This window comes from Mastomys coucha, unplaced genomic scaffold (assembly GCF_008632895.1).
Source record: "Mastomys coucha isolate ucsf_1 unplaced genomic scaffold, UCSF_Mcou_1 pScaffold13, whole genome shotgun sequence".
NCBI lineage: Eukaryota > Metazoa > Chordata > Mammalia > Rodentia > Muridae > Mastomys > Mastomys coucha.
The window spans coordinates 76,252,990-76,263,909 of record NW_022196895.1 but is presented as its reverse complement, the minus strand read 5'-3'; the positions used below and the strand labels follow the sequence as shown (position 1 = coordinate 76,263,909).

Genomic DNA, 10,920 nt, shown 5'->3' with positions numbered 1-10,920 from the left:
AAAAAAAAAAAAAAAGAGCAACTTTGGAAAAAGAGTATTTATTCAGCATCAGAGTTTAAGAAGGGATATAACCCTTCATCTTGGAAAGGTGCGGGCAGGAAGGTGAGGTGGCTGGTCTAATTGTCATCCACAGTTGTGGAGCAGTGGACCGTACCGCCAGACAGAAGAACTGGTAAAGTACTAGCAAAGTTCAGAACCCTGATAAAACTCATAATTGAGAACGGCAGGAGTTCGGACTAGCTCCGGACCAGATTCCTGTCCGGGAGCACATGACCACCCCACTAAGAAGACCATAACAATCAGTCACCCACCTTAATTTAACCCTCTCTGAAAATTCCTAGAGATATGTCCATGAGGCGATTCCTAATCCTGTCGGGTTGACTTGACACCCAAGCACACAGCACTTGAACTTTCTACCCCAGGTCCTCCAAAATGTTTGTGGCCACCTCAAGTTACAAAAGGCATTGAGTTTCATCTTCAAAAGTCCCCAAAGTCTTAATAGTTTGAAAACCTTTCAAAAGTTCAATGTATCTTCTGAAACTCAAGGCAATCTCTTAAGTATCAACCCGTTTAAATTTTTTAAATTGCGTACCTTCCAATACAATGGGACAAAATAAACAGTTATTCCCAAAGGGAGAATACAGGAATAGCAAAGAAAGTGGAGCCCAGAGCAAGCTGACACCCTGCAAGGAAAATGGCAAACTTTTATCTCTATTGCCAGCATCTGGAATTTGTAATAAAATCATTTAATTTCCAGTGACTTCTAGGTAGCCCATCCTAGACTTTTACCACTGTAGCACATGTAGCCTCTCTTTTGAGCCAGCTTGATTCCATGCCTGTAGCTTTCCTTGTGGATGTATCGTGCTTTGGGCATCTCCAACATTCCAAGATCTCCACTGCAATTTAGGCTTCACTTTGTTTCACACAATGGTCTCCCACAGCCTCCTTGTGAGGACTGTGACCCTGTCAACATTGCCTGCTACCAGTGTCACCCGGAAACCTTGGTGAGAGCCTCCACAGCCCTCTTGCTTTTGCATTTTGAGTTTTACTTTTATGTTATATGCATGAATGCTTTGCCTGAGCATGTGTCTCAATATCGCGTGGCTGCAGGCCAGAAGATGTCAGATCCTCTGGAACTGGAGTTACAGTTGTTAGGCACCGTGTGGTTACTGAGAACTGAACCCTGGTCTTCCTGAAGAGCAGCCACCTTCTGACCTCTGAGCCATCTCACCAGTCGTTTGCATGCTGAATGCCGGAAGAGCCAACGCCTCGTGACTGATACTGGCAAGTTCCCTTGCTGGCTCATGATGTCATTGGCACACCACCATGGCAATGCCTTCTGCAGCTTTTGTTTCTGAACCTGGGAGAACACTTCCCTATGCAGTGTTTGGGAACCAAACAGCCCCTGGTGGCACTGTCAACACAGCCTCTCTCTTCCTACAAATGAATTTGTGTTTGCACACAAGTAGAGCCTTCGGTGGGTTAGTACAGAGTCCAAGGGCTCCACTTTAAGGACACTAACATCCTTAACAACTGTAGCTGTTTCCTCCTCCCGTACCTTGTTTGCAATGTTAAACTCTCTCCTGTGCCTTTTCTTGTCAAACTGCATATGCTTTAAATTCTCACTGTGAGTCTCGAGTGCAATGGATGGCAACCATTGCACAGACTTAATGCTGCTTGTCTCAAATGTTCCTCTGCCAAAATAACTTAGCCTGTTCCTTTTGAATTCAGCCTCATTCAAGGTTTAGGACACAGCCCGAATGCAAACAGATTCTCCCATCCCACCCCAAAGCATATGAATGGCCTCTCATCCCATTCCTGACATGGCCTTTGTTCTCCTATGGAACGCTGCAGCAGTTTTTGTTTGTTTGTTTGTTTTTCCAGACAGGGTTTCTCTGTGTATCCCTGGCTGTCCTGGAACTCCCTCTGTTGACCAGGCTGGCCTGTCTCTGCCTCCCAAATGCTGGGATTAAAGGCGTGCGCCACCACTGCCCGGCTCTGTAGTTTTAACTACCTGCTTTTTTGTATCTTTCTCCCACAAACCAGTTCTAAAGTCCTATAAACCACACAGTGCTGTGGTCATGGCAACAGCCCCACTGCTCAACACCAATTTCCTCCTTCACTTACTTTTCTTGTCACTGTAAGACAATCTCTGACAGAAGCAATTTAAAGGTTTAATTTGGCTCAGAATTTAGTGAGTGATACAGTCTGCCACAGCAGAAAGGCTACATAGTCCAACAATGGCTGCCCCCATGCCAGAAAGCTTGAGAGCCAGTAGCTGCTCAGCTTGTGAGGCTGGGTGCCTTGGCAGTCCCAAGCTAGTGCCGATGGCCTAAAGGATTCTTGGAAAGCCCCTGGTGTTCAGTCCACGTTGGAAAGTCAAGAAAGCTGGAATCTGATGTCAGTGAAGTGTGGCCACAACAGCTACGGAATAGACATACTCATCATTGAGAAGCAAAGTCAGGTAGGCAAGGAAGACTGCTTCTTTTGCCCAGGTCTCTTTATATTTAGGATGACTACAGGAAGGTGCCACCCACTCTGGGGGGGCGGTATTCTTTCTCTATCCGCCAATCATTCCCAGAAGTGTCTTCTTAGTTGACACCAGGTCCCAACAAGTTGGCAATTAAGATTAACATTCATATCCTGTAACTAAAATCCAAGGCTATTTATTACTTGGGAGAAGAAATACAAGCTTTTTAAGGAAGTAGAAAGGCAGTCTAGTACAGTGGAAAGCGACATTCATTGTCTTACTTTCTTGCTTACAAAATACTGATTTCGCCGGGCGGTGGTGGCGCACGCCTTTAATCCCAGCACTTGGGAGGCAGAGGCAGGCGGATTTCTGAGTTCGAGGCCAGCCTGGTCTACAGAGTGAGTTCCAGGACAGCCAGGGCTACACAGAGAAACCCTGTCTCGAAAAACCAAAAAAAAAAAAACAAAATACTGATTTCATAGAAGTAGACAAGAAAAAGAAATCTTCAAGGAGCACCGAGGGCCAGCAAGATGGCTCAGCATGTAAAGGTGCTTGCGGCCAAGCCTGATGCTTTCAGTCCATTCTCCAAGACCCAAACGGTAGAAGGAGGGAACCAGCTCCCTTCACGTTGTCCACTGGCCACCACAAGAGTGCTGTGGGGCACAAACTTCCGGACATCCACACACCACACACTAAATAACTAAAGCGTTGTGTTTTGTTTTTAATGATAAAGGATCTAAATACAATGGTGCTTTCTTGATTCTGCGAAACTAACTTTCCTCATGTATTCTCATGCTTTTCGAGCAGTTCTGGTTTATATTATGAAATCAAAACAAGCATATTATTAGAGTACTTGATTCACAAAAGTTAATATTAAATTTAGGGGATATAGCTCAATGGTAGATTGCTGGCCATGCATGTACAAGGCCCTAGACTTAATTCCTAGCACTCTGAGAAATATCCTTACAATATCTATTTTATTATGCCAAAAATTAACTGAAGCCATCCACGCAAAGATACTTTTCTAAACATTCTAAGAAGTGATCATCACATTCCATCTGGTAAGTTTTCTCTTATTCTCCCCTTTTGAAATTTTCATTGTTGTAATAAAAAACTCACACAGAACTTACCATACACCCATGATAAATCTCCAAACAACACAGAGCTCCGCCCTGCTTCCCACGATGCCACGGATTTCCAGAACTCTTACCTGCTAGACTGTGTCTACATCCCTTCATGCAACCATTGGCTAACTGATGCGATTTGGCATAGAAAGGGTTTCATTTCACCTACATTTTCCTGTAATACTTCATGAAGGCACTGTCTCTACTTGTATATGATACATGCACACAACACTTTCTTAAGATCTGGAAAATTGCAGACTCAGAAACCCATCCATTCCTAAGGTTTTAGGATAAAGGGTTGTAGCTTATGATAAACTCTCTAGGCTATGGCACTACCATATGCAAACCAGCTACCTTCCTTTCCAATGAGTAACAGTTCTTACAACCTGCCTGATGCTCATGTTTGATCCCAAACTCCTACAAACAAAGTAACTGCCTGGTGGATTTGGACCCTTGGACAGCAGTCACATCCTTAAGTCTCATGATCTGGTTGCACAATTCAGTTCCTCATATATTTACTGGTAGACTAGAAATAAGTAACTTGGAGAAAGAACTCTTTGCTTCTGCAAACTGCAATCCTTACCTGGTGTCTTAGGGATGGTTAGGATAACTACTGCAATGACAAAACAGAAAGATTGGGGAGGAAAGGGTTTATTTGGCTTATACTTCCACATTTAAGAAAGTCAGGACAGAACCTGGAGGCAGGAGCTGATGCAGAGGCCATAGAAGGCTTACTGGCTTGTTCCTCCTGACTAGCTCAGTCAGCTGTCTTATAGAACCCAGAACCACCGGCCCTGGGGTGACACCACACATAATGGAGTGGGCCCTCTCCCATCCATCACATAAGAAAATGCCCTACAGGCTTGCCTATCTTATGGAGGCATTTTTCTCAACTGAAGAATCCCTCTTCCCAAATAACTGTAATTTATATCTGCACTATATACATTTTAGAGAACCTATCAATGAACAATGTTGTCCCTTGAAAACCTATACAATTATAACAAGCGGTTTTTAAGGAATTTTTTTTCTTGGTTTTAATCTAGAAAGACACTTCGGTCGCTATAGGCTACAGTTTAGCCTATTCATTGAAACAACCCGGAGCAACGAAGGCCTGGTGGATTTGCAGAAGATGAGGTAATAAAGTGTACACATCTTGAGACAAGCGTGGTCGTTCACAGCTCAAGCTTTATGAGAATGCTATTTTATAGGATTCAAGAACTGCGAAATCCCCAGAGTGCCTCCTGGCTCCCATCTGTAGGCCTGATACGCGCGTCAAGCAGGACCTGATGAGTAATTAGCGCACAGCAGTCCCAGGAGGAGCGAGCAGGCGAGGCGGACATCCTGAATCTGCATTCGAAGCACTAAACTGAAAAGAGCCGCCGCTGCGAGCGGCCACTGCGCACACTCCTCCGCCGCGCAGCTGACTTAGAAAAGGACCGAGTCTAGGCCCGCAGCCACTACCTGCGCTGGAACTCAGTTTCTTGAGTCCAGCCTCCGCAGTGTTTGACGGGAGGAGTGTGCTACACCCGGACCCACAGTCTCGAGGTGTATGGACAGCACCTCGGAGAGGGAACTATAATTCCTACTTGTAAACCTCGCAGTGCACGACGGGAATGGTGGGGGGCCGCGGCGCATGCTGGGACTGGTAGTTTCTCTCGACGTCAGGACTAAAACGTCCTCTCCAATACAGCAGTCTGCGCCGAATGCCGGCGTCCGAAGTCTCCCGTAGTCGGAATTCGCAAGGTACGACGGGAGTTGACACAGACTCGCACTGCATGCCGGGACCGGTAGTCTTGAGGCGTCAGGACGAGCAGCGAGTGACAGAAGTCTTGCGACAGCGATCCGCGTGACATGACTGTAGCCTCAAGACCACGGACCGGCGCCCCGTGGGTGTGGACCAGAGCCTCTGCGCTCCGCGAGGGCCGAGTGTTTGCCCGCGGCTCGAGAGCACGCGGTCACGCGGCTGCACGTCGCCTGCCCCGCCCTCCGTGACGCAGCACGCCCCCCGGAAGTGAGTGCGCAGCGAGCGGCGGGTGAAGCCGGTGTCGGAGCGGGAACAGCAGCGTCGCCGCCGCCCGCGGTGGGCGCCGCGCCCCGAGCGCCTTGTGTTTTCGTTCCTCACCTCTGTTGGGACCGTCCGTCCGTGCCGCTCGCAGGGTCGCGATGGAAGTGCCGCCTGCGGCCGGCGTTCCCACCGAGTGCACTCCGGCGGTGGCCGGGGCAGAGGTGCGCTGCCCGGGCCCCACGCCGCTGCGTCTGCTGGAGTGGAAGGTGGCGGCGGGCGCGACCGTGCGCATCGGCTCCGTGCTGGCAGTGTGCGAAGCCGCAGCCTCCCCGCAGCCCGCAGGGCCGACCCCGGCTCGCGTGGCCTCTGGGGGCTGCGTGCGCGCAGCGCGGGCCGAGCGCAGGCTCAGGTCGGAGCGCGCCGGCGTGGTCCGTGAACTGTGTGCGCAGCCTGGCCAGGTGGTGGCCCCTGGGTGAGTGTGCCGGGCTCTCAGGACGTCTGGGGGGGAGGGGGTCTCTGGCTACAGTTACAATCCGGGCTTGCAGGTCGCCCTGAGGGGCTGCGGGGTGAGACTTAGAAAGACGTGTCACCATGGGTGGTTCTACCAGCCCTGAGATATTTTGAGTTTGGAAAGTTCTCCGGTGACCCAAGGTTACCCCTTTGGGATGTCCTTTGCATTTGTCCCTCTTCTATAATTGGTGGACTCCACCTTTGTAAGTGAAGGCAACTTGGGTGGCTGTGGCCGCAGGACTACTCAGGCAGGTTCCAGGCTCGTTACTGAAATAGAAGCTGTAGGGCGTGTGTGTGTGTGTCTTCAAACGCTTATAAAACTTTGTGAAACGCTGTTGTAAAAACCCGGCGGTTCTGCATCACAGCCACGGAAAGGGCCGAACCCAGATAGTATCGGGTGATGTATTTGGTCCTCGACTTCCTGTGAGGACTCTTTAGCTGTCAAACGTGTGTCCTAACTCTGTAGGATCTTGACTTGGTTTGGTCTGCCGCTGTCCAGTTTTATGTCTGAGTTTTGCCAGTGTTGTGTTTTGAACCTCAGTTAACACGTGGGTATGTGGGTCACATGGCTGTGATTGTTTTGATTATGAAAAACAGAAACTACTGGGAGAGGTGCTTGCTCCTGCCTACTGTGGGTTGGGCTGAGAGCTTCTCTTTGAAAACATTCTTTCCGCTCCTTTTCTGATGTCCTCTGCTCCCTTCTTGGAGTAGTCAAATCTTTCCTTTGTTGAGTATTTCCTGCCCACCATTCTCCACAAGGAAAATGTCCATTTTCCACTGATCTTGTCATAGACAGAGAACTCTTCCTGGCTTGTCTTCCTAGTCACTCACCCTAGTGCATCTTTAGAGATACTGCCGGGGTTCTTGGTTTGTGGACCCTACCCCTACCCCTGCCCACTGTATGCTGGGTTGCACAACCACCAGGAAAACTCGTTTCTTTAGGGCTGACTCTTGATTTCCTGGGCCACTCAACAGCAGCTGCCAGACCAGTGATGTCAAGTGAGTTCCTGCTTCTGAGAAAGTCACTAGCAACATCACTTTGATTTAAAATGCTTCCTTCCTTCTTCCTGTTATGTGCATTTTGGACAGCATCTTGTCAGCATTCTGAGGAGGAGTGTAATGAGATGGCATGAGTGTTTCCCACAGTGTCCCTGTATGCCCGCAAGTACAGGGTGACAGGAAGAAGCAGGTAACAAGGGCTCAGTTTAAAGCTCCATTTGTGTTCCCAGTGTCAGTCCTAATAGTTTCTCTGGAGTAAATGTCAAGGGTATGGGTTGCCTTTCCCAGTTAGATTCATTCATGGGCGTTTGGGCATGGACCCAAGGCTGATAAGAAGGGCAGTACATTTTTTCCCAACTACTAGCTTTTTCGGACACCAATTAGGTTTCCCCCAAAATGGCTGTCATACTTTTGTAGAACAAAGTTTAAGTCACTTTGTAGAAAGATGGCTCAGCAGAGAATTGTTCCACAAGGCATCAGCCTGAAGAAGCAGCATCGCACTGAGCAAGCAGATCTGTGCAGGGGATGCTGCAGGTAGTGGTCAACAGAGCTGCTCATTCATACTGCCTCCAGGCTTTTGTGGCACACAAATTACACCTAAGTAGGTCTCTCCCCCACAATTTAGTTACACAGGCCAAGTTCTTTAATTTTAAAATTCAGAATCTAAAATATTCCAGGATCCAAAACTAGGGTATAGATGCTTCTGTGTTTCCAGTGCTCGGCATCTGAGGCTGTGCAAGCATGCCAGATTCTAATGGTCCTGGAACAGCAGCACTTCTGGTCTCCAGCCTTTTGAATAAGGGAAATGTGCATTTCCCTATTTGAGAAAACAATGAGTAGTAGATATCATTGGATCCTGGTGTTGAATGGTACTTGCCTTGGTTAGACCTTGGTCAGCAAAGACCTGTTTGGCTCACACCAGGTATGCTGGCCAAAGCCTTCCATTTTTAGAAGGATTTCTGTGTCTGGTTTTGGTGCAGCCTCATCCAGCTTCTGTTCTCATCAGGGAACTGCTTTACCCCCAGGTGGAGGCTGGAAGAGAGGGTGGCAGGAAGGAGCAGCCATGCCTGGTAGCCCTAGAAGGTTACTTCTTTCTGAACATGTCTCAGAATCACACTTGAGACTACTTATCTGAGAGTCCTGGAAGTTCGCTCATGATCTAAGTTCTGTTCATCTAGCAACACCACTCTTTGTCTTTCTCAGTGCTGGATTACACATGCATATTCTTAAGATCACATGGGAGAGCAGCATTTACTGACACTTGCCTTAAACCTTTGTAGAGTGATTATTGTATAGTGGTTCTTAACTTTCACCCACAACATACACTTTAGCCCCATCTACTTATATAGGCATCGGATTGGTGGATTCAGAACTGTTTTGAGAGGCTCTTGCCCACCTTAGCTTGTCTGTGGGCAGAGGAGGGTAGGTATCTCATGAGCTTTCTCTTTCTTTCTCCCCATGCCCCCACCCCCCAGCAGCAGCAAGCCCATTCCACTGCTGAGAAACCCGTGGCAGTCTTTTACAACTGTCTAAACAATGCACAGCTGAGCTAATCTGTCAACATCTAAAACTTGCTTCTGTGTTAAACTGGACCTGAGTGTTCATATGTGTGCCACACTATTTGGTCTCAGTGGTATCTCTTCTGAGGCTGATCAGGCCACACTCCTAAACCTGACATCTTTTTGGGTTTTCTGTCCTTTGTCGTCCTCCTGATTCCTCCCATGGTTGGCTGCACCATATTTTTGAAGAATGAAGGATGATCATCCACAGCCTGGGTGCTGTAGCACAGCTGAGCCCAGATGTGTACACTGGTGACAGCAGACGTCATTGACAGGTTGCTTGATAATAACTTGTTTTTGTTGAGACCTTGAAGCTGAGCAGAGTCGGTGGCTTGTGTGCAAACAGAAATGAGATCCATGGTTGTAGTCGTCACTGCTGTCTGGTCGTTAGCAGCATCCAGTCTTGCCACATCTGTGATTGTTCCCAAAGAACTGTGTCAGGTCGACGCTGAAATAATGAATGATTTTGAGCTGTGCTAGAACTGTTTCCACAGCACTTCATCCTGTTGGATGAAAGAAGAGCCTGTAGGGTTGGGGAGTGGAGGTGCATAGTGGTGCACTGTGCTAGGCTGTGGTGTGTATGCTGTAGGGTGGGGAGTGGAGGTGCATAGTGGTGCACTGTGCTAGGCTGTGGTGTGTATGCTGTAGGGTGGAGAGTGGAGGTGCATAGTGGTGCACTGTGCTAGGCTGTGGTATGTTTGCTGTTGGCCCAGAGAGGCCACTTAGTGAGCTCTTTAGACCTTATCATGAAGCTAGAGCTCAGTAGCAAACCAGGAGGGAGAATGGATGACTCTGTGCTGGCTTATAGGGAGAGTGATGGTTTGCCTGTTTGAAATGTTTACCTAGGTTACAGTTACTACTGAGGTTGAAAACACTGGTCCTTCGCCATCTGTTAGACACAAACCCCTAAATTGTTTTGTCATATGGCCCTGATCCTCTTCAGGGCTTAAGTTCCCAGAGGGGTTTAAACAAGTAATTACTGGGTGAGTGGGGTGGAAGGAGGTGATAAGGACCAGCAGAGGCTCACCCCACATCAAAGAGACCTCCCTTTGCAGCAGAGACCACTCCAGAAAACCACAACCAATCCAAATGCAGAATTGTGGAACAAGCAGTCCCAATGGATACATTTACAATACATCTCCAGTGCCTAAGGTTCAGGGTCATTGTGGAAGAGGGTAGGTTGTAAAGAGCAAGAGTTTGCTGTAAGGTTGTGCCTCCTAGTGATGTCAGAAGCTATACTCATAAGATCTTGACTGCCTATACAATAAGTACACTAACATGGACAAGTGTAGCATAATGTTGTTGTGCCCTGTGTAAAGATGAGCCTTGGGTTACTCAGATGCTGATTTCTATGCCCCCATATCTGGTTACAGTCCTTACTCTAGGACTCTCCTGTCTCAGAGTTGTATGAACATTGCTCCTCAATTCTTCCATAACTAGTAAAGTAGCTGGTCAGCCAATATGACTGCTCAGGGGAGGGGGAGAGGGAGGGAAGAAGGAAGTAAGGATTAGCCACTGGAAGAGAGATTCCAGGAGTCACCATGAGAAAACATCTGGAGCCCAGAGAGCCAGATCAGAACTGATATGCAGATGTCACTGGAATTTTGGCCAGGAAGTAGCCAGATTAATTTGGAAGATTAAAATAGAGTAATACTACTCAGTCATTGTGCCCTTAAAGCTTGTTAAATAGTCCAAACTCAATTATTTGGGCACTAGCTGGGTTAAGAGGAAAACTGCAACACACTTATAAAATAACTAATAGATAAGGGAGTTCTTAAACTACAGGCAACTAAGGAATGCTGACAGCTCTTCCCCAGGGAAGGGCTCACCATGTGACTATCCAGTACCAAATGGTCAGCCCTGAAAACATACATATGAGTGACATCATACAGACTGAGCAGCTTGTACTTACATAACTAGGCAAATATTTGAATGTATAGACCAACAATGTTTGAGAAGGACGTGTACCCAGAAAGGTTTAGAAGAGAGAAATGATATATTACAATCTTTAAAAAAAATTTAAAGAAATTTTTTTTAAATATGTAACCTATAAAACAAAAATCATGAGCCAGTAGAGACATACCTGCATTTGGGGGACATTGGGCTGCTGTGGCTTACTGGGGAGAAGAGCATTTTGCCTAGCCAGCTATGGCAAGAGCACCCCGCTAAAAACCAGGGCCTAGAGAGTGAAAACCATCTTAGGTCTGTAACAAAGTAACCTAGAGTTGTTCCTGCGCTTACCTCCCAGTTTCC

At 47.6% G+C, this 10,920-nt stretch overlaps 1 protein-coding gene and 1 long non-coding RNA gene across 3 annotated transcripts in view; one reads left to right on the top strand and one right to left on the bottom strand.

The window, feature by feature from the left end:
• LOC116087414 overlaps positions 1–5,891 on the bottom strand; it is a 46,062-nt gene extending 40,171 nt beyond the window's left edge. Inside the window, exon 1 of the long non-coding RNA XR_004117426.1 lies at positions 5,717–5,891. This is a non-coding gene — a long non-coding RNA (uncharacterized LOC116087414). The remainder of the gene's footprint in view (positions 1–5,716) is intronic.
• Positions 5,609–10,920, top strand: part of Ctdp1 (CTD phosphatase subunit 1) — a 60,159-nt gene continuing 54,847 nt past the window's right edge. For both annotated transcript variants that reach the window (XM_031366132.1, XM_031366133.1), the window contains exon 1: positions 5,609–6,071. In XM_031366132.1, the coding sequence (XP_031221992.1) occupies positions 5,758–6,071 (314 nt within the window). In that variant the 5' untranslated portion in view covers positions 5,609–5,757. The remainder of the gene's footprint in view (positions 6,072–10,920) is intronic.